General features: G+C 45.6%; 1 protein-coding gene across 3 annotated transcripts in view; it reads right to left on the bottom strand.

Moving 5' to 3' along the window:
- VSTM4 (V-set and transmembrane domain containing 4) overlaps window positions 1-21,994 on the bottom strand; it is an 89,418-nt gene that overhangs the window by 42,368 nt on the left and 25,056 nt on the right. For all 3 annotated transcript variants that reach the window (XM_074374369.1, XM_074374370.1, XM_074374368.1), the window contains 3 exons: window positions 21,776-21,844; window positions 13,584-13,691; window positions 6,343-6,376 (listed from right to left, as the gene is read on the bottom strand). In XM_074374369.1, coding sequence (XP_074230470.1) covers window positions 6,343-6,376; window positions 13,584-13,691; window positions 21,776-21,844 — 211 coding nt within the window. The remainder of the gene's footprint in view (window positions 1-6,342; window positions 6,377-13,583; window positions 13,692-21,775; window positions 21,845-21,994) is intronic.

Raw genomic sequence — 21,994 nt, forward strand, 5'->3', positions numbered from 1 at the left:
TCAGGGCTGTTTGCCCCAGTTAGGGCATGTTTAAAATCTTGCAGAATCCCGAGATGCTCAATAAGGCCCAGCTCTCTGCTCCAGGAGGGAGCACTTTGCCGTGGGAAAGGAACGGCCCCCTAGGCCCAAAGGTCAGGGCCACTCCTCCCCGGAGACGGCAACTTCTGTTCAGGGCTGACACACATTCAAGATGAGACTTGTTTTCCTTCAGTTTGAACTTCTCTCAGTAAGTCATGGAATTCCCTAGAGTCCCCAGGTTCTGTCTCTTGGCAAGGCCCCTCTCTCAGTGACCGCAGCCTCAGGGCCAATGTGTGGCCTCTGCCTGAGGGTCCCTCCCCTGCCTGAGGGTTTCTGTTCCTGGCATCTTGCCCTGGTCCTCTGCTCTCTGCCCAGGCTCCCTTAGGAGGAAGTGGTCAGAGGACAGAGAAGGACACTGGTCCCGATCATGGTTTGGGACTCCAGGGTCCCAGCCATAGCTCAGATGATAGACGGGGTGTCTGGGAGCACCCCCTGCACAACAGGGATGGGAAAAAAAAATGCCTGGGCTGCAGAGACAGAGCCAGTTAACAGGGCAAGGATGGACCAGTTCACGTGAGGCCATGGCAGGGTATGGACTGCACTAAGTTAAATCAGCATGAGGTTCTAATCAGAGGGATGAATGCAAGACGGGAGGGTGCCCACTACCAGGTCTGAGGGGGCGGGCCTGGCCCCTGCAGGGTCCGGGGTGCAGTGGAGGAGAGCCAGGCTTTCCAGAGGCAGGTCTGTGGGCTGGCGCAATGGGAGGCATGCCCACAGGGAGAGTTCAACACAGGCACCCAACCAACCAGTCTCAGTGACACCACCAGCTGGTAGAGGGGACAGCATTTCAGCGGGACTCTGTGGTCATCCCTGACCCCTGGTAGGCATCTCAGGGCTAGGGGTGGGGGAGACCGAACACTAATGCCTACTAGGCTGGCGGCACATCCTCACAGAGGTTCCAGCCTCAGCACCAACTCAGAATACGCGCAACTGAGGGGGAAGTCCAGAGCATGGAAGGAAGCGGGGTCCAAACTCCCAGCGCTGCTGGCTAACAAAAGGCCAGACACGAACTCAATCACAGCACGCCTCTGACCACCCCAGCCATAATCTCCCTCCACATCTGAAATGCCAGTCCTCAGAGCCTTTTGGGTGGGGCATAAGCTTTAAAAAAGAAACAAATAGCTTAACTGAGGTATAGTTTACTCCCCCGTAAAATTCACAGATCATAAGTACACAATTCAATAATTTTTAGTAGATTTATAAAGTTATGCAACCATCACAATACAGTTTCAGAACATTTCTATCACCCCAAAAAAGTTCCCTCTTGCCCATTTATAGTCAATTCCTATCCCCACTCTCACCCGTCAGCAACTAATAATCGACTTTCTGTCTCTATAAATTTACTTTTTCTGGACATTTCAAATAAGCGGAATCCTACAGCATGTAAATTTTCACATCTGGTTACTTTGACTTAACTTGATGTTTCTGTGGTTCATCCAAGTTGTGCATAGATCAGCAGTGTGTTACTTTTTATGATCAAATTGTATTGTGTTGAATGAAGTAATAAATGTTTATCCATTTACCAGTTGATGGATAGATTTCGATTGTTTCCAGCTTCTGGTGATTATGAATAAAGCAGCTGTGAACAACCGCGTGCATGTCTTTGCGTGGACATATGTTTTCATCTCTTTCAGGATCGATTCCTATCAGTCAAATTGCTGGGTCATATGGTAAGTCTATGTTTAGTGTTTTAAGAAATCACCAAACTGTTTTTTCCCAAAGTGGCCACACCATTTCACATTCCCACCAGCAATGCACACGGTTCCAGTTTCACCACAACCTGGCCAGTGCTTGACATCATCTTTTTTATTACAGCCATGGTAGTGGGTGTTTAGTGGCATGACATTTTGGTTTTATTTGCAACTTTTTTTAATGACTAATGATACTGAACATATTTGCATGAACTTGCTAGCCATTTATATATCATCTTTAGGGGAAATACCTATTCAAATCTTTTTTGTCCATTTTTTTTATTGAGGTATAGTTGATGTACAATATTATGTAAGTTTTAGGTATACAACATAGCGATTCACAATTTTTGAAGGATCTACTCCATTTATAGTTATTACAAAATATTGCCTATATTCCCTACTTTGTACAATATATCCCTGTAGCTTATTTATTTATTTTGTACATAGCAGTTTGTATGCTATCCCCTCCCTACTTTGTGTCCCTCCCCACTAGTTTGTTCTCTATATCTCTGACGCTGTTCTATTTTTGTTATATTTGCTAGTTTATTTTTTAGATTCCACATGTAAGTGATATCATATAGTATTTGTCTTTCTCTGTCTGACTTATCTCACTTAGCATAATACTCTCCAAGTCTATGCATGTTGCTGCAAATGGCAAAATTCATTATTTTTTATGGCTGAGTAGTATTCCATTACATACATATAATGGGATCTATATATATATATATGTATACACACACACACACACACTATATCTTCCTTACCATTCATCTGTTGATGGACACTTTAGTTGCTTCCATATCTTGGCAATTGTAAACAGTCCTGCTATGAACATAGGGGTGCATATATCTTTTCAAATTCGTGTTTTCTTTCTTTTTTCCTTTTTTTGGATATATACCCAGGAGTGGAATTGCTGGGCTATATGATAGTTTATTTTTAGTTTTTGAGAGATCTCCATACTGTTTTCCACAGTAGCTGTACCAAATTACATTCCCATAGCAGTGTATGAGGGTTGCCTTTTCTCTACATCCTTGCCAACATTTGTTATTTGTGGTCTTTTTGATGATAGCCATTCTGACAGGTGTGAGGTGCTATCTCACTGTAGTTTAATTTGCATTTCTCTGATAATTAAAGATGTTGAGCATCTTTTCATGTGCCTGTTGGCCATCTCTATTTTTTCTTTATCCATTTTTAACTGTGTCATTTATCACTTTATTATTGAGTTATAAGTGTTCTTTATATATTTTGTCCCAGCAGCATTTGTTGAAAGGCTATGCTTTCTCAGTTTTGGGGGGAGACTTTGTGAAGGATTGGTATTCTTATTTTCCTTGAATACTTGATATGCCCACCAGTAAAGCAATGTGGACCCGGGATTTTCATGGCTGGAAAGTTTCTTGCTAACAATTCAATTTCTTGACTTATTACAGGTTTATTCAGAATCAGCTTTTGAAATTAGTGTTTTCTAGGAAATTTTCCATTTCATCTATGTTGTCTAATTTATTAGAATAAACTTAGATTACAAGGATTATAACCTTTTACTTTTTGTAGGGTCTGTAGTCATTCCTTTTTCCCTCTCTAGTGTTGGTAATTGGCTTTTTTCTCTCTTTTTTATTTTCATGGAGAGTCTAACTTAAGATCTATCAAGTTCATTGATCATTTCAAAGAACCAACTTTTGGTTTCAGTGATATTTCTCTTTGTGTGTGTGTGTGTGTGTGTGTGTGTGTCTGTGTGTGTGTACACGGGTGGGTTGGTGAGGATGGGTGCATGTGTTTCCCATGCCACTGATTTCTGTTCTAATCTTTATTATATCTGCTGACTTTGGATTTTACTTACTCTTCTTTTTCTAGCTTCTTATGATGAAAGCTTAAGTTATTGATTTTAGACCTTTCTTCTTAAGTCTGATCCAGACTTTAGAGCCATAAATTTTTCTCTACATACAACTTTAGCTGCCTCTTATAAGTTTTGATATGCTGTGTCTTCATTTTTATTTAATCCAAAATACATTCTAATTTCTCTTTTGATTTCTTCTTTGACTTACTTTGACTTTAAAATAAATGTGCTGTTTGAAATTTCAAAACCTTTAGGAAAGTCCCAGATTTCTTTCTGTCACTAATTTCTACTTAATTCTGTTGTGGTCAGAGAGGAGACTTCACATGATTTCCTGCATACATAAAATACTTAAGTTTAAAAAGATTTGTCTTATGGCCTAGCATGTGGTCTATCCTGGAGAATGTTCCAAGTACACTTGAAAAGAATATATTATGTAGTCATTGGGCAAAGTTTTCTTACTTTTCAGGTAAAACTGTTTCGTCTTCTGTGACCTGGTTGATTTTCTGTATAGTCATTCTATCAATTATTGAGAGTGGAGCATTGAAATGTCCAGGTATTATTCTAGAATCTATTTCATCTTTCAATTTCCTGTTTTTGCTTCTTGTATGTTGAGGCTCTGTTATTAGGTCCATATAATGTGTTATATCATCCTGAAGTGTTGATCTTTCATAATGATAAAATTTCCTTCTTTGACTCTAGTAAGATTTCTTGTCTTAAATAGTATCTTATCTGATATTAACTTAGCTACCGCTTCTCTTATTGTCACTATTTGCATGGCTTACATGGTGTAGCTTTTTTCTATTCTTTAGGGTTCTCCATTCACCTCTGCATATGCATGGTGTCTCAGCCAGAAATACACTTGCTCCAAATGTGACCCAAACCTCAGACTAGTAGAGCCATTGGACTTCCCTGCTCAGTGACTCTAAGACTGCTATTTCCACTGACAATGCTGCTGAACGTGGGCACTGCACACTGCTCCAAGTCAAGCGAGCCCCTTTCCACCACAAGAGAGAAGCTGGTCACCCTCACGGCATTCCCTGCCCAGAAGGAAACTCATCAGCCAAGCTGGGAGAAGAGTGTATCAGAGCAGCCCAAAACTCCACAGAGTACCACTCTTCTCATCAGCAGTTTTTCAAGTATAAAAGCCTCTCAGGTTAATATATGCCTTTGGTCTTTCCAGAGTGCTAAAATGGTTATTTTTGTCCATTTTGTTCATATTCACAGTTGAATTTGGGGGAGAGGACTTGCTGATCCCCTCCCTCAGCCATACTCAGACATCTTTCCTGGGCACATACACATTTGCACTCACAGCCTGGTAAGGTCCACAAAGGCCAGGATTTCTGTCTCTTTACTTCACTGCTGTTTCCCAAGCTCCTAGAACAGCACCTGGTCAGCAGTATGCTCTCAATAAAATACATCTGCATTCTCATATCAGTAACAGGGTTTCTTTCTAAGGATCCCAATCTCAGCAGCAGGAACACAAAGCAGTCAAGAATAAGGACTGTTGGGACTGTAAACAGGATCCCCCAGAGGTACCCAAATACATTTTTAATGGAAACTTTTATGAGGCAATTGTAGATTCACACACAGTCATAAGAAATAAAGCAGAGAGATCATGTATACCCTTTGCCCATTTTTTCCCCAACGGTTTCTTAAGAGCCAGATTTTTGTTTCATTGATTTTCTCTTCTGTTCTTTGCTGTTTTCAATTTCCTCAGTTTCTGCTTTGATCTTTAATATCTCCTTGCTTCTATTTGCTTTTTTTTTTTCTCTTTTCCTGATTTCGTGAGTTAAGACTTTAGAATGTTGATCTGAGGACTTTCCTCATTTCTAATGTAAGCATTTAATACTAGAAATTTCCCTGTTAGCACAGCTTTAGCTGCATCCCACATATTTTGTTATATTTATTTCTCATTTTTGGTCAATCCTATGTATTTTTTATTCTTTTATTTCTTTCAGTATTTGAAAAATGTGTCACTTCTTTCTACCTTCCATGGATTCAGATGAAAAATGCACTGTAATTCAAATTTGTGTTTCTCTGTAGGTAACACATTGTTTCTCTCTGGTTGGTTTTAAGATTTTTTTCTTTGTCTTTGGATTTCATAATCTTCTCGCCACTTTTCAGAGTCCTTCTTTGTTTGTCTCGTATGTTATTTCCAGGATTCACAGTTATGCTTATTAGCAGAGAAGAGCATGGAGAAATTGATCTAATCCATCCTGTCTGGACCAGAAGTCTCACATTTTTAAATACTATGAGTTTGCAATATCTACTCTAACTATTGTTACCTGTGAGGTGGGTCCTATCAGCTAAAAGGCTAGAATCTTAGCACATTTGTCACCAATTGTCACATTCTGCAGTGGGGCATAGGACAAGCAGACACGGGAAGGAGATCATGAGTGTTCTGTGTTCAGAAGGCATCAAAGTGGTATAGTCCACCTGCCCATCCCTTCCTAAACAGGGGAGCCATCCTCAAGGAGCAGGTGCCAAGCCTCCTCCAGCAGGCATGTTGGGCCAGCATGAGCCACATGCTCCCTGGCCCCTCTGGGGGTGACACCCAGAGCGTGGAATCTGGCCACATGCAAGCACATGCAGAACACACAACTTTAGGCCAATCTGTGAACCAATATGCAGACCTTAAGGTAAAGAGATGAATGTAAACCAATTTCTTGGCAATATCATAAGAAAGCAAGATAGCACAGAGTTTTCCTTGAAAAGAGAAAAAAATGAAGAAAACATTCCTACCTGTTCTGAGGGCATTTCACCAAATAATGTCTCACTGTGAAAGGAAAAAGAAATAGAAGATGGTAAATAAATGCTGCTTTAAACACATATGCTCCAGCAATTACCAGGAAACGCAGACACCCACGTGGTACCCGGATGCTGGCACAACCCACCTCTCAGGGCTTTCATGCGTCTCTCTGGATGAGGAAGCAGAGCCACAGCAAGGACACCGCAGTGACTTGATACTGTCCCCCACCTGGATCAAGCCAGGCAAGAAGCCATGCACCCCAGACTTCCTGATTACACAGCCAAAAAAACGTTCAGTTTTTCACCAAGCCAGGTTGAGTTGGGTTCTAACCTTCAGGGTCTTGACGTAATAGAGTCACTCAACTTCTGAGCTCTGCCTTCATCATGAGAAAGCCCTCCTGGGGCAACCTGTCTCCACTTAGACCCTCCGCCCTGTAAAATGGGTTTTTGTTCTGTGATCAGTGCTCTTTTAGGAGTAAGAGGAGCCCTTGGAAAAATATTTTTTTTTTTTTTTTTTGGCAATGACATCCTCCACAGTTGGTCTCCTTGAGAAAAACCAGATTCTAGCTGCAAAGGGGAAATAATACCTAGGAAGTCATCCTAACAAATGTCCAGCCTAAGCTCAGAAGTAAAGCTGACACAGCCACTGGGCCCTGGAGCTGTGTAGTAATGTGTCACACCGATGGCCCCACGGAATCACACATCACCCTTGTGTGACTCCCTCCCACACGGACTCTGAGCTCGGCCACATGATGTGCTTTGGCCAGTGAGACATTAGCCAGTGGGTCATAAGCCGAAGCATAAAAGGCCTTATGCACAGAGGTTTGTGCTCTCTCTCTCTCTCATTGCAGGGAACTCTTCCGCTACCACGTGGAGAAGCTTGAGACCACACGGAACAGACACAAGTCATCCCAGCGGAGGCCCCAAAGCAGCCAGGCCCCCCGCGGATCCACCAGCAGGCTGCATCTGTCTGCGTGGTCTGGCCGAGGCCGGAAGACCTGCTCGGCTCGGCTGAGCCCTGCCCAACTCGATGATCTGCAGAAGTGTGAGCAAATGCAACAGCTGTTGTTTTAAGCTGCTGCACTTGGAGTATTCTGTGATGCAGGTGACAACGCAGGTGACAACGCAGGCACCAGACCGGGACGACACTCTCAGCTTTCAAGGGGGCTTTTTCGGTTTATCTGGTCCAACCCATTATTAGTAGCTGAGCTCTTTCTGCATTCCACTTACTGAGTACCTCCCATGTGCTGGAGAATTGATAGATGCAACAATAATAAAACCATAGTTACATTTATTGAACATATCATATGTTCCTGGCCCTATTCTAAGCTTATGTATATCACTGGTCTTTAGTCTGGGTTTGCCTACCTCTGGGCACTCTTAGGAAGAACAGTTTTAAGGACATCAGTTTCTGTATCCTCACTTCCCATGGTATTCTTTCATACGAATTTATTCCCCTGGAGCATGCCTGAGGTCTGGCTGTATCTGTCTCCCTCCATCCCCTGTCCTATCACCCGTTCCACTTCATAAAATCAAGGAGCACCTCTCATCCATCCTGATTTGTACCACTGAGACCTGTCCTGGGGGTTAAAACCACTGGGCACCAAACAAGAGAAGATCTGAAATATTGGTGCCACTTTTGAGAAAGTGAATGACTAATGACTGGGCAACTAAACTTTTCACTGTGGGGTAGGATTTCCATATTCTGCTTTCAACAAGGATCGAATAATGACCTCATCCAGCTGTCAGCTGGTAGAGTATTAAGATCATTTTTGATGATAGACCATTGTGTAACTTTTGACATTTAATTCAGAAGTGGTTTAAAGTATTGAGCGGTATAAGAAAGCATCATCCATTCCTGCCTCTTTTTATACAGAACAAGGTATTTCAGAGCTAGCATCTATTAAAAAAACAGGACTAGACATGATGCTGGATTCCACCACAAAGCAAATTCCTACAAGGGTATATGAAAGAAAAATAAAAATCCATTTCAATAAAAATATATCTCCAATAACATTTTACTTCTTATGATTATTAATTATTTAACTAAATTTATAATATATTTATGTAGTTTTGATTAAATTTATACTCATTTTCCAAATCTTACTAATTGTGCAATATTGATAACTTAATCCAGAAAAAAAAAATTTAACACCTAGAGACTTGTGGAATAAGGAAGTTTTTTAAAATCTTACTTTAAAACTTTATACATGTTATTTTACAGAGTAATAGAATAGGGTGATCAATAAACGACTTTCAAAACAAAAGTTGTATTAAAGTAAAATAAAATTTTGTAGGGGAAGTAGACTGAGGATGAAAATTCAAGGAGAAAAAGGGACAACATAAAATTTCTAACAGCTAAAGCCTGTTTATAGAGCCTTTAAATCAACAGATGTTGTTATTTACTTCATGATATTCAGATGTAAAGGAGAGGTTCAACCATTTTACTTTAAGATGTCAATATTTGTGATGCTCTGGAAATTATATCCTTTGCAACAGTTTACACTTATGATGAAAAAGTCTTGATACCAACAAAAAATGCTCAAAGGTGCATTTTAGGGGCTCTACAAGCAAAAATGTTCAAAGAGCACAACTTGGTAGTCTCCTTTAATCTTCACAATAACCTTGTCATCATATCTATTTTTACAGTGGACGACACTGAGGCCCAGAGAGGTTAACAACCTTGCTCAAGGTCACACAGCTCGGCTGAACTGTGCCTGCTCCAAAATTCATATGCTGAAGCCCTAAAAGCCAGTACCTCAGAATACAACTGTGTTTGGAGACAGGGCCTTTAAAGGGGTGATTAAGTTAAAATGAGGTCATTCAGGTGGGCCCCGGCACTGGGGAAAGCACCCCAAGAGCCCTGCAAGGTGAGAGGAACTCATGCCCGTTTCACAGGGACGACACCTGCAGGCTCAGGATATTTACTGGGGGCCTGAGAATACCTGCTTTTCAAGTAAAGGGCTTGAATCTGGGCCTGAGGTCCAAGGCTTTTTTCCAAGGCTACTGGGGAGGCTTCCGAGCACCCACCCACGGACAGTGGGCCCACAGGAGCCACCGAGCCTTTCCAGGCACTCGGAGGACTGAGCCTGCATCTCAGAAGAGTCTGGAGGGGGGCGCTCACGCTGGGGGTTGTCCAAGTGTCTCTGACGCCAGGTGGTGAGCCCTTCATCCTCCCAAGATCCCAGGGTTCCCTTGTCCACAGCCGCCCCATTCCGTGCTTCGTGGCCTCCTCCCTGCAGTAAGCGTGGCTGTGGATGGGAGGCAGCCCCCAGCTCCCTCTTTCCTGTTCTTCTTGGAGAGAAGCTCACAGGCCCTTTGACCCCATCGCCACGGGAAGCAGCAGAGAGCCGGTGTCTGGGAAGGTCCCCTCTGGGGCCAGGGTTCTAGCACATCGAGCACCAGCTAAACGCAGTCGTCACAAACGGGAGCAGAGACAAAGGGGTCAGACCCCTCTCCTGCCCTGCCTGGTTCCCGGTGCCTTTAAATCTGTCCTTTTAGAACAAAGAAGGTTGGGGATTGTTGGGGCCACCTCAAAGCGGCAGGTCGGAACCAACACCCAAAGAAGCTGAGACCTTCGGAAAGCAGTGTGCTTGAGGAACCACTAGGGTAACTCAGGGCTCGGACCTGGGCCACCAGGACTGGTGCTTTCCAGGGTGTCAGAGCTGCAGCGTCCCAACACCCCTGCACCCACAAAGAGCAGGGACAGAGACACGGCTCAGAGGAAGTGGAAAGCAAGTCACACATGGGTGCGATCAACTAAAGCTCAGTGAACAAGGAGCACCCCAGGAAGACAGGGCAGTGAGGCCCGGGTGATGGCAGGGCCGCAGGAAGGTGAGAGAGTAGGGGGCTAGGCCTCTGGTCCCCTGGCTTCCAGGATGGGCTGTGTTTATCTCAGGGGCCACCGGGGGAATCACATCGGGGCGGAGAGAGCTACTGTAATCTCTAATGTCCTTTTTCAGACAGATCTTTTTTTTTTTTTTCCAATTTCTCTTTTTGGGGGACAGAGAGAATTAGGTTTATTAATTTTTTAATGGAGGTGCTGGGGATTGAACCCAGGACCTCACGCATGAGGCATTCTACCACTGCGCTATCCCCTCGCCTTCAGACAGATCTTGCTGAGGGAGTGGGAGCGTGGGTGCCAGGCTCTTTCCTCTGCTTCCCACATGTGTGTGAGCATCCTTGCAAATTGGGGTGCTCTGTGGCTCGCACACAGGCAGCCAGGAGGCAGAAGGCCCAGCAAACACCCACTTGCATAGAAAACCCAGAAATCGTCTACATAACAAGGGGGTCCAGGGGCCCAGCGAGCATAGCTTATCTCTGAGTTTCATTTCAAGAGTGTCATGGGAATACTTCAAAATCCTTGTTGCAAAAGAAGGGTGCTGATTAGGAGAGAGTGAAGAATTGATCTGAAGGCCTTGCTCCTCAAAGTGGGACCCCTGAGATCACTTTAAAAATGCAGACTCTCAGGCCTCCCCAGATGCCCCAAATCAGAATCTGCATTGGAGCAGGTTCCCAGGGGAGCAGTCTGTTCCCGAAGGCGTGGGCAGTGCTGCCCTGGGGCTCCGGGGTCCAGGGGAGGGTAACACCAGGCCTGACCCACACGGTCCTGCCAGGGCTATGGGATGCTGGCGGCAGCTGTACCAGACCGATGCCAGGCCCCCGTGGAGCTGTCTGGGGAGGACCTCAGTGACCACCACGCGGAGGGCTGAAGGAAAATTCCTCAGCAAGGGAAGCCCCCAGATGGCTGAGGTTTTCTTGAACAGAAATACGGGACGCTGCGGAGCGGGCTGTGCTCGGGCGCTGCCACTCCCTGGTTTCCCAGCTGTCTTCTGTTAAATGGGTGTAATAAGGCCGGTCTTCATGCTGGTGGTGAGGATTCATGAGAACGCGGAGGGGCCAGAGAGGGGTCTGGCCCGCAGCAGGTGCTCAGGCAAAGCTCTAAACAGCTCACAGGGGTTTCTGACACTGAGCGCACGTGCACATGAGGCCATCTGGAGCCCATCCCAGGGGATTAAGGGCAGTTAGGATCCGGGGTCTCAGGGGTTCTGTGGGAGGCCAGGAGCGTGTGTCTCGGTCTGCCTTGCTGGCTTTGGAGAAGGACGCGTACTGAACTACCTATGTCTCTCTGTTTCCTGGATCCTGCCTAGGGTCTAACAGGGCCTGCAGCTCCAGGCAGATTTCTCTGTCACGCCCCTGAGCCTGGCCCCTTTACAGCAAAACAGCCTTGGAGGTTGCCCATGTGGCCTCCAAACCCCAACAGCTGGGAGCAAAGCAGCTGGGAAACAAAGCCATTTGCCCACCATTTGCCCAGCATTTGCTAAGCAGCTGTCATGAGCCAAATTCTCAGGAAAATGGGTCAGATGCAGGGCCTTACACACCATCCTCTTGAAGGGAGGCGAATGCATTTGCACACATTGCGCACATGTAGCACGTGCCACCAGCTCATAAAAGCCCTCAAGGATTTGCAACCAGAGAAAAGCTTGGGCACTGTGGGTGAGGTAGGGCGCGCACACGCGGAGGGAGGCTCTCGGAGCCCGGCACTGACACACACACACAGCGCAGCGGGCACGGCGAGGGTTGTGGAGGACAGAGATCTGGCTGGAACTCTCACTCCGTATCGGGCGCTGAGGGTGCTGGGTGACTCTGCATCCCTCTGGGTGCCCATCACCCTTCTCCACCCTGCTGGCTCCCTTCCTGCTGTCTCCTGGTTTGGCACTGCCTGCGTCCCTCTCCTAAGTCTCCTGTTGGTGACACTTCACCCACAGCTGTAGCTCTCACAAGTTCCATAAACCTCTCCTCCCCTCATCCCCTAAGATCTAGGGTGGAAACAGCATCCCAAGGGTGCTGGTTGCTGAGTGTCTCCCCTTCCCTCCCTACCTGATTCCCTTTAGTCCTGCCTGCACCTCCAAGGAGAGTCCCCTCTGAGAACACTGCTCAGTTTCCCTTTTGATTGTCCCCTTAGGCCGTGACCACCAAATCTAACACTTCTTAGCTTTACAGCCTTTACGTATAACTGTAACCACACGTCATCCTAAACACAGGACACTTACAAGGAGCTGGAGTGTATTAAGGGTTTTTTGTGCTTCTTTTTTCTTTGTCAACTTAATGCTCACAACAATCGCACGAGACTGGCAGACTGCTGTTTCCCCCATTTTTCAGACGGAGGAGGTGAGGCACGGCAGGTCGGCCATCAGCTGGTAAAGGAAGAGTCACCATCTGAACAGGAGTTAGTCTAATTGCAGAGCCCCACTCTCACCCAGGTCACCACTGGGAGCTACCGTGTCCCTTCTATTTTAGACATTCTGAAGGATGAGGATGTAGGGAGGATATTTCAGAGAAAACACACAGGAGCTGGTGGAAATGGGACATGGAGGCTTGGGGAGAGGCGAGGACTAGAGTAAAAGAGGCAGCATTCACGGGGAGGGAAGAGTCAGTCGCGAGAACTGTAATCACTAAGGTAAAAAGAGTAAAGCAAGAAGGCGCCGAAGGTAGAATCCAGGGGACAGGGACACTGACAAGGAAGGAGACAGAAGGAAGTGAACACTCAGACAGGACCGGAAAAGAAGGGAAGGGAGCTTTCCTGATTCCATCTGTCTGCCAGGCACAGTGCCCGGCACTGTAATTAAATTACGGACACACAAGGGCATTCAATCTGAGGAAGCTGCTGTCCATCCCATTTCATTTAATAAATGAGGAAACTGAGATTTGCCAATGTTAATCACTACATATATATAAATAGACTAAAGAAAAAAAACCAAATTTCTTCTGTATAGCACAGGGAAATATATTCAATATCTTGTAATAACCTTTAATGAAAAAGGATATGAAAAATAAATAAATAAATAAATAAACGAGGAAGCTGAAGTTCAGAGTGGTTAAGGAATGTATCTAAACGCTTGGTCTTAAGCAGTCGAGCCAGGATCAAACCCAGGGTCATCCGATTCCGCTGCCTCTTCTGGGAGAATGAGACAGGTCAGGGCCCTCAGAAACCGCGGAAGGAAGGGATCTGGCAAAAGGGGGAATTTAAGTGATGTCAACAGTGGTCACAGTTGATTTCAGCAGAGTCTAAGGGAGACACCTCTCCGCATCCGCTTTGCTTACTGGTCACAGGTACATAATCTCTGACTCAGGATGCATTTTCCAACCAAAGGGATATTTAGCCCAGCATCTGCCGCCTGCCTGTGGTTTGGTTGTGCTCTCACTCCCAGACATGACTTTATCCATCCTCTTACCTCTGGATTTCCTCTTGCTAAACACAGACTGCCAGATGATGGTCAGGGTAAAGAGCAGAACGCTGAGAATCCCCACGCAGCACACGAGCACGGCGTACACGTACAGGTCTGAAAGGCAGAGACACACGGGTGACCATCAGGATGGGACACATCAGAGGAGGTGCCCCAAATAAAAAAAAAAAATTTCATATAGATCAAAAGTCAACGCAAAATGAACTACACGTTCAAATGCAAATTATAAACTAGAAAACTTTTGGGAAAAAAAACACAGGTAAAAATATCTTCAGGATTTAGGTCTAAGTAGAGGAATTTCAGACTTGACACCAAAAGCACCATCCATACAAAGAAAACTTGATAGATTAGATTTTATCAAACTTAAAAACTTGCTCTGTAAAGACTCCTATAAAGAAAATGAAAAGACCAATTACAGACTGGGAGAAAATATTTGTAACCCACATACCCAACAGAGGACTTGGATCTGTATGACCAAGAACTCTTACAACTCAACAGTAAAAAAGAAACAACAATCCTATTAGAAAATGGACAGAATTACAGAGACATTTCACCAAAGAGAATATACAGATGGCAAATGAGCACATGAGAAGATGCTGAAATGTTCTTTCTTAACCATAAGAGGGCTGCAAATTTAAACCCCAATGAGATATTCCACATGCTAAAATAACAGCTGGGATATACCAAACGCTGACAAGGATATGGATAAACTGAGTCACGCAGACATTGCTGATGAGAATCTAAAATGGTACCCCCACTCTGGAGAACAGGCAGTTTCTTAAAAGATACAGCTATAACTCAGCGATTGCTCTCCAGGGCATTTGTCCAAAGAAATGAAAAAATTTTAAGTTCACACAAAAACCTGTATGTGCATGTTTATAGCACTTTTATTCATAATAGCCAAAACCTGGAAGCAGCCCAGATGCCCTTCAGTGGGTGAACGGGTAAACAAACTGTGGTCCCTCCACACCATGAGACAGCAACACCCTGCGATTAAAAGGGAACAAACTGTTGACAACAAGAGTGTTCTGCGGAGTGGGAATGAAAATCCCCCAAAGTTACATACTGTATGATTTTATTTATATAACATTCTTGGAACGACAGAATGATAGAAATGGAGAACAGATTAGTGGTCGCTGGGGGTTAAGGAAGGAGTGGATGGGAAGAAAATGCGTCTTGCTCTCAGGGACCTTTGTAGTGATGGGGATGCTCTGTATCTCAGTTGTATCAGGGTCAATATCCTGGTTGCAGTATTAAGCTTCAGTTTTGCACGATGATACCATTCGGAGAAATTGGATAAAAGGGCACAAACTGGTACAAGGAATTTCTCTGTGTTACTTAGTAGAAATCTAGGTTAATCTACAATTTTCTCAAAGGGAATTTGTTTTACGTTCCAATAATTAACTCACGTTCATGTACCTCTCAGTTAAGGCTGCTGTGACAAAGCACCATAGATTGGGCGGCTTAGATGACAAACATGTATTTCTCACAGTTTTGGAGACCAGGAAGTCCAAGATCAAAGCTCTGGCCAGTCCAGCGTCTGGTAAGGACTCTCTTCCTGGTTCGGAGACGTCTTCCCTTGGTAACCTCACGTGGAGGAGACAGAGAGCAAGCAAGCAAGCCCTCGTGGGGTCCCTTCTTATAAGGACAGTAACCCCCTTCATGGGGGCTCCACTCTCAGGACCCAATCACCTCCCAAAGGCCCCGCCTCCTAGTACCATCACATTGGTGGGGGCTTAAGATTTCAACATTTGAATTTTAGGGGACATGAACATTCAGCCCATAATAGTACGCATTCATTTCTGAAGCTTCAATGAACAGCTTCATCACCAAGCCAATTGATAAAATGCCCAAACCGCTCAGAAAGTGAAAGAGAAGCCAAAAGTATTATTTTACGTTCCTATGAAGCAAACAGCCGCAGACCAAGAAACTCATGGTTACCAAAGGGGAAAGGGGGTGGGGAGGGATAAAATGGGAGTCCGAGATTTGTAAACATTAGCTACTATATCTGAAAAAAAACAAGTTCATACTGTACAGCACAGGGAACTATATTCAATATCTTATAGTAAATTACAGTGAAAAAGAATATGAAAACGAATATATGTATGTATATGTATGACTGAAACATTATGCTGTACACCAGAAATTGGTACAACATTCTAAACTGACTACACTTCAATTTTTTTAAAAAGCTGCAGATATTGGAAGTCAGAAAATGTTTGAACTTAGCAAAAATGTTTCTCTGCTGACTCAAATTTCTTTAGCCAACAGACATAGTCTATTGCCTGCTCTTAGGTATGAGAAATATAACGATGGCCATCCAAAGGTCTTCTCAAGAAGTCAGAGGGCTGCAGTATACCTGAACCATAGAAATACGTCCCCAGAACCAGAAATAGGCAGAGGAGGGACCCATTCAGCTTGGGGAGGTGGGAAGGGCTTCCCAGAGGACTGGACCTCTGTGATGAGTTGTAGTTAAAATGATACAGAAAATGCAAAAATAGGGAGAGAGAATAAAAACAGAGGAAGAAATAGAGAAAACAGAGGGAAAGAGAAAAAGTCACCAGCTATCCATCACTCTGGTATAACTACTGTTAACATCTGGTGTACTTTATGTTGTATATGTTTGCTATTTTTCAATTAAGATCATACTGCTTTTTATTTAAATCTCATTCCTGCTTTTTATTTAAATCTCATTTTTCTCATTATGTGCTCTTCAAAAACATGATTTTAATTTTGAAAAATATGATAAAAGTTTGTCATAAAATATATCACAAGGAACTTAACAATATTTTGTTGTTGGCTATTCAAAGTGCTTCTGACTTCTCCGTGATAAATGAATCTGTGATGAGCACTCACAACCTTAAACCTTAATGTTGCGTTAAGAGGAAAGTTCCTGGAAAGCGGAATTGCGGACTCAGCAAGAATGCACGGTTTGTAAAGCCCTCGGGACCCGGAGAAGCAGTTAGTTAAGTGCTTAAACTCAAAAAGCAAGCAGTAAGCCTGCTGGGATGGCCGGCTTCCAGGGCAAGCCTGGAGAAGCAGGTAAGGCTGTGGTCAAGGAGAGGGAAGGAGGGGGAATGGGATGGAACCAGACATCTCGCGTTCCTTGGACTCTGCCCTCCCTGGCCCGCGCCCCTGGGAGGCCTGGGGTACCCTCTGCCCCCGGAGTGCCTCCCGTGGTCTCGGGCTCAGCCAACATTTTCGCCCATGCTAGTTCGAGTGGGTTTCTTAGGAGGAAACTTAGAAGCCTGGACTGAAAATGAAATAAGCAGAAAGCACAGTAGGACAAGGCTGCAGGTGGAAGGAGCATCTGACTAATATTTAAGGGAGCAGGGCAGGTGGGTGGGAATGAGGAAGTCTCCTTCAGAGGGAGCAGGAGCCAAAGAGGAACAAGGGAGAGTTCTAGAAGCCAAGAAAGATTCCCTAAGGGCATCAAGTGATGCTGGGAAACACCCTCTGGGTTTTCCCAGTAGGAAGCTGCTGGGAAAGTCCTGGAGGAAGGCCCATCCGGTGGGAATATACGGACAAAGCCGGATTACGGGGGTTGAGGAGCCCCAGGGGCTATGAGGAGGCTGAGACAGAAAAAGAGGAAGCTCTCTCCTATAGCTAAGATCAAAGCTGCCTTTCTAAACGGACACCTGTGGCTGGGATGTGTGGGCTTTGCAGGTTAATATGACAGAGAACCCTGGGAGTGATCAGTTAGGAGACAGGCTTGGGAATCTATTTAAACAACATGAAACTCCAAGGGGTGGAGCCGACATCACAGACGGGGACTCATGACAGGATACAGGACGGGCCAGAACACGGAGGACATATGGCCAGTCCTGGATTTACACACTGCCGAGCAAACGACTCTGGACCAGGATTGTGGAGCCGTTTCTGGCACGGGAGGCTGGGAAGCGATGTAGTCACAGTGCCAGGAAGACAGAATGGGGGCAGGTGGGAACAGCATCTGCCCAAAGGGATTCCGGAGACGCGGGACCCCGGATCAAAAGGCAATGACAACTTGGCTTCCGTCCTGGGCTGCAGAGAAAACCTGTCTTCCTAAAGTCCTGTGCCACTGGAGCGGAGCGACCGGCCCCACGAGCTCACCTCTTCCTCAGAACTTCCTTTGGTTTCGGGACTGCGGGAACCCAAGGGGGACAAGGTTGCGGCGAGAATCTCCCACACATGCCCGCAGAAGCATCCTGCCGACATCTGTGGCCTGCTCTCAGGCAGGAGGCCAGGGGCTCCAAGAGGCTCACATGATGGTTTCAGATCACAGCCTCCTCAACGTGGCACAGAGGGGGCTCTCCACAGGCAGCCACGGCTGCAGACTCATAAAACATCTGGCCAGTCCGGAAGGCTCAGCTCCAATGCCAAGTACACAGGCCCTCGGGCCGTGGCCACCGGCCAGCAGGCCCCAGCCTCCAGCATGTGGGGTCCCCACAGGCCTAGGATGGCTCTCTGTTGTATCCTTGAAGCCACAGACATGTTAAAAAGGGTCACCTTGCAGGAGGAGAAAAAGCTCAAAAAAAAAAAAAAAAACCCCAAAACAAAAAAAAAAAAACACCTGAGTTTCCCTGGATTGGGTAGCAGCCGGTACCCCGAAGTTCTCATTTTTCACCCTGTTCCAAGCATTCCTTTGCTGCAGAAAGGCAATTGCCCTGCTGTATCTTCTCAGAACACTAAAACCACCTCCCCTATCTTTCTCTGATAACAAAGGTTAAGCCCTGACCATTTAGGCCGGGGCCACAAACTCCTAACACTCCAGGGACACCTTTTTTTGCCAGCAGGCCAGAGCCAAGCTGTGCCCGGTGACAAAGGCAGCCGCAGCGAAGTTCCAGACGCCACTCCAAAGTTGTCCTGTTTTCTGACTTTACCTTTTATGTAAACACCACTCTAATTAAAAATGTTGGCTCATAGGTTTTAAAACTCAGACCAGGCCAAACAATACTGAATCCAAGCCTTCGAGTCCAAATTTAACAAAACATCTGCCCTTCACCAGATCTGGGACTAGCTTTTAAAATACCACCTACGCCAGAATACTCCAACTAATTCTAAACACCTTGTTCTAGTCCCTGAATTCACTTGCAGTTTTGTCCTCCGCCATCGGACTTCCAAAGGCACCAATGTCATTGTCAGACTCCATTGCAAGCCACCATGCAGAAAATATCTTCCCACCGCCCTCCAGCCCAAGCCTCCCCAAAGCAGATGGTGGGGCCGGCAGGCTGGAGTGATGTGCACGCGGCAGGGAGGCCAAGACGGGGTGCACAACGTCTGCGTGCCAGCTCCCATCCTCCCAGAAAGCCAAGCCACGACAGGCCAGGCCAGGCCAGGCAGAGCGGCCCCAGTGAGAGAGAGACAGGCACACCTGTTGCCGGGCAACCCCGAGGCCAGCTGGAGTATTCAGTGCTGCTTGGAAACCCAGCGACCCCAGCATTCCTCAGCACAGGGAAGGAACCCAACTCCCCCCGGACCACTGATTCCAGAAAGTCAGCGTCAGTCCTCTACATTTCCAGGGCAAATACAAATGCCTAGATCGTAATTCTGTCGAGAAACCGGCATACTTCTACTAACTTTTTTATCCAGCCGATAATATAACATCTTGCTCCGGGAGAGAGACCTGAGCAAAAGCCCGCAGGGATTTTAACTCACTCAGCATCTCACCAAGAGGCCTGACAATGCTTTTTTTGTGCTGCTGGCACACAGCCAGGCCGAGCTAAGCCCTGGGAGGATGCCTATCCATCCGCGAGCCCCCAGGGCAGCTCTCCCATCCAGGAACAAAAGGGCAGAGGCTCCGAGTCAGGCGCCAGGGAATTTCAACCACACCCCTGACCTCGCCAACGCTGCGGCCGGGGTTAAAGAAGCAAAAGCCTCGGATGCTGCGGCTGCCACTGCCGAAATCACAGGGCAAGAGCACTTTGGAAACAGCTGCTCTGAGCCATGATCCTGAGATATTCATGAATGACTGAAGCATTGTGTTTACACCAGAAATTGACACAACCGAAACTGACTAAGCTTCAATTAAAAAAAACCCCAAAAACAATTCCGATTCTGCTTGTCTGAAGGGACCCAAGGCTCTGTGTGGCGAAGACAGTGCAGACTACAGATTTTGTGTGAAGTTAGGTCAAGAGTAACCCTGATATTCTGCAGCGACAAGTCAATTAAAAGTAGTATTAATTCTATGAAGTATTTTAGAGATGCTGACTATGCCACAAGGCGCGTGGGGACTAAATGCTACAATCCTTCCAAACATAGAAAGTCTTGGTTTTTGCACCACGGTATTTTCAAAATACAGTCCTCAGACCACTTGCACCAGAAACCCTAGAAGCCCTGATGAAGTGCAAACTCTTTGATCTCTTCCTAAATGTAATAATCAGATTCAAGGAGGGGAGGGCAGCCCAGAGTCGAGGTTAAAATCACTTCCCCCCAGGATACCCTTATGCACCTGATGATAAATGGGGCTCCTGCTATTACACCTGCCAGTGACCCACCTTAGGGAACCCCCTACAGGACATCTCCAGATGCCCACCCCTCCCCCAGGCCTGGGTCAGAGGGCAAACTCAGAAGTACAGGTACATCAAATGCTTTTTCTACTGCTTCACTCTGTGAGGAGGAAAGTCACTCCTCTCTGCTAACAAATCGGCATTCACTGAATGAAAAGGGTAAGGCAAGGAATGGGAGATTATTTTACTTGGAGAAGGTCATCAAATAAGGAAAAAGCCAGCTACAAAACGTGCGGAAGAAAAGGCAGGGCATACAAAGAATCATTGTTAGAGCAAAGCGCAACCTGAGAAGTGCAACATTTATGACTTCAAAAGGAAACAATAAATCCTAATGGCCCACCTGAGCCGCACCTTATGAGCTGCAAATGGTGTTCATAATTACGGTTACACTTTTCTGAGAAAGTGCCTCAGTCCACTGCTTTTCACTAGCTGTTGGAAGAGGTGGGTTTGGATCCAAGTGCTCCCCTCCAAGGGCAAGCTCTCATTGATTGTGTTCATTTTGAACAGCCCCAAGTCACACGTCTCCTTCGACCCTCTTGGGAAGGTCTATACGTCGTCAATAAACGTGACGCCTTCGCAAGATGTAACCCTTCACAATTTCCTGATCACATCTTAACGTTAATCCATTTTTTTGTTTGTTTTTTGTTTGTTGGCTGTTTTTTGCTGTTGTTTTTCAATACTCTGCCTGAGAACTCACAAAGTGCTTCCTTTCATTGCTTATGGTCATAATCCTCAACCACTTAACAATACTAATTTCTGTGAGTTTTCCACACGCTAAGGCAAGCTTTCTCGACCTTGGCACCCCTGACTTTTGGGGCCAGATAATTCTTTGCTGTTAGTGGCTGACCTGTGCGTTGCAGGATGTGTAACAGCATCCTTGACCTCTACCGAAGAGATGCCAGTAGCACAAAAATACTAGGTGTGGCAACCAAAAATGCATCCAGACATTGGCCCCGAGAGGGACAAAAATCACCTCCTGTTGGGACTCACTGTCCTAAGGCTCCAGTCTGTAATTAGAATCACCCAGAGGTCTTGTTAAAACCCAGATTGCAGGGCATCACCCCAGAGAGTCCGATTCCATAAGCGAGGGTGGCACCCAAACACAGTGCATCTGTAACAGGCTCCCAAGTGATGCTGATGCTGCTGGTCGGGAACCAGCTTCGGCAAACAGCCCTCTAAGGCCACAGCTGCATGCTGGAGTCATGTGAAGAGCTTTTCGCAAGTTCCAACTCAATCAGGATCGCTAGAGATGTGGTGCAGGCATCGATGTCTTTAAAGCTCCCGGGTGATTCCAACATGGGTTGCAAATCACTTACTGAAGGTTTATAAATGTTTGCAGAACCCCAATCTCCTTAAGAAACCTGAGGTGAAATTAGCCACAGTACAAGTACTTTGTATTTGTATATTACTCGAAGGTCCCTCCCTAGTATCACGCAGGAGTAGGAATTCTGCAGCAAAACAAACAATCCGCCCCAAATTATGCAGACTGGAGCTTTCGCCTCTACTCTTTCAAAACCCATGGGTTGATAACACCAGGGATTCCCACCCTACTCTTGAGTAAGTCTAGGGCAAGAAAACCATTTGATGTTAGGGCAAAACTAAGAAGTCCAGGGTCTTTCTTCCTTTTCTATTCCTTTCCCATTATCTAAAAGAAAGGCTGCATCTTATAATAAAGAATCAGGCAAGCATTACCTTCAAAAAATGCCCAGGTCTCTTTCTTTTTCTCAAAGGATGAGTCTTCAGAAGCTTTGAGGGAAATCACTGTAAGACAAAAAAGAAACAGCATAACATGAAATAAAGTAGCTTCTGGAGGGACCCACAGTGCAGCCCAAAGTAATGTCACATGGTATATACAGCGCTTCCATTTACAAAGTAACTTTCACATTTGCAAAACCATATTTAACTGTCACA

This window comes from Camelus bactrianus, chromosome 11, assembly GCF_048773025.1.
Source record: "Camelus bactrianus isolate YW-2024 breed Bactrian camel chromosome 11, ASM4877302v1, whole genome shotgun sequence".
NCBI lineage: Eukaryota > Metazoa > Chordata > Mammalia > Artiodactyla > Camelidae > Camelus > Camelus bactrianus.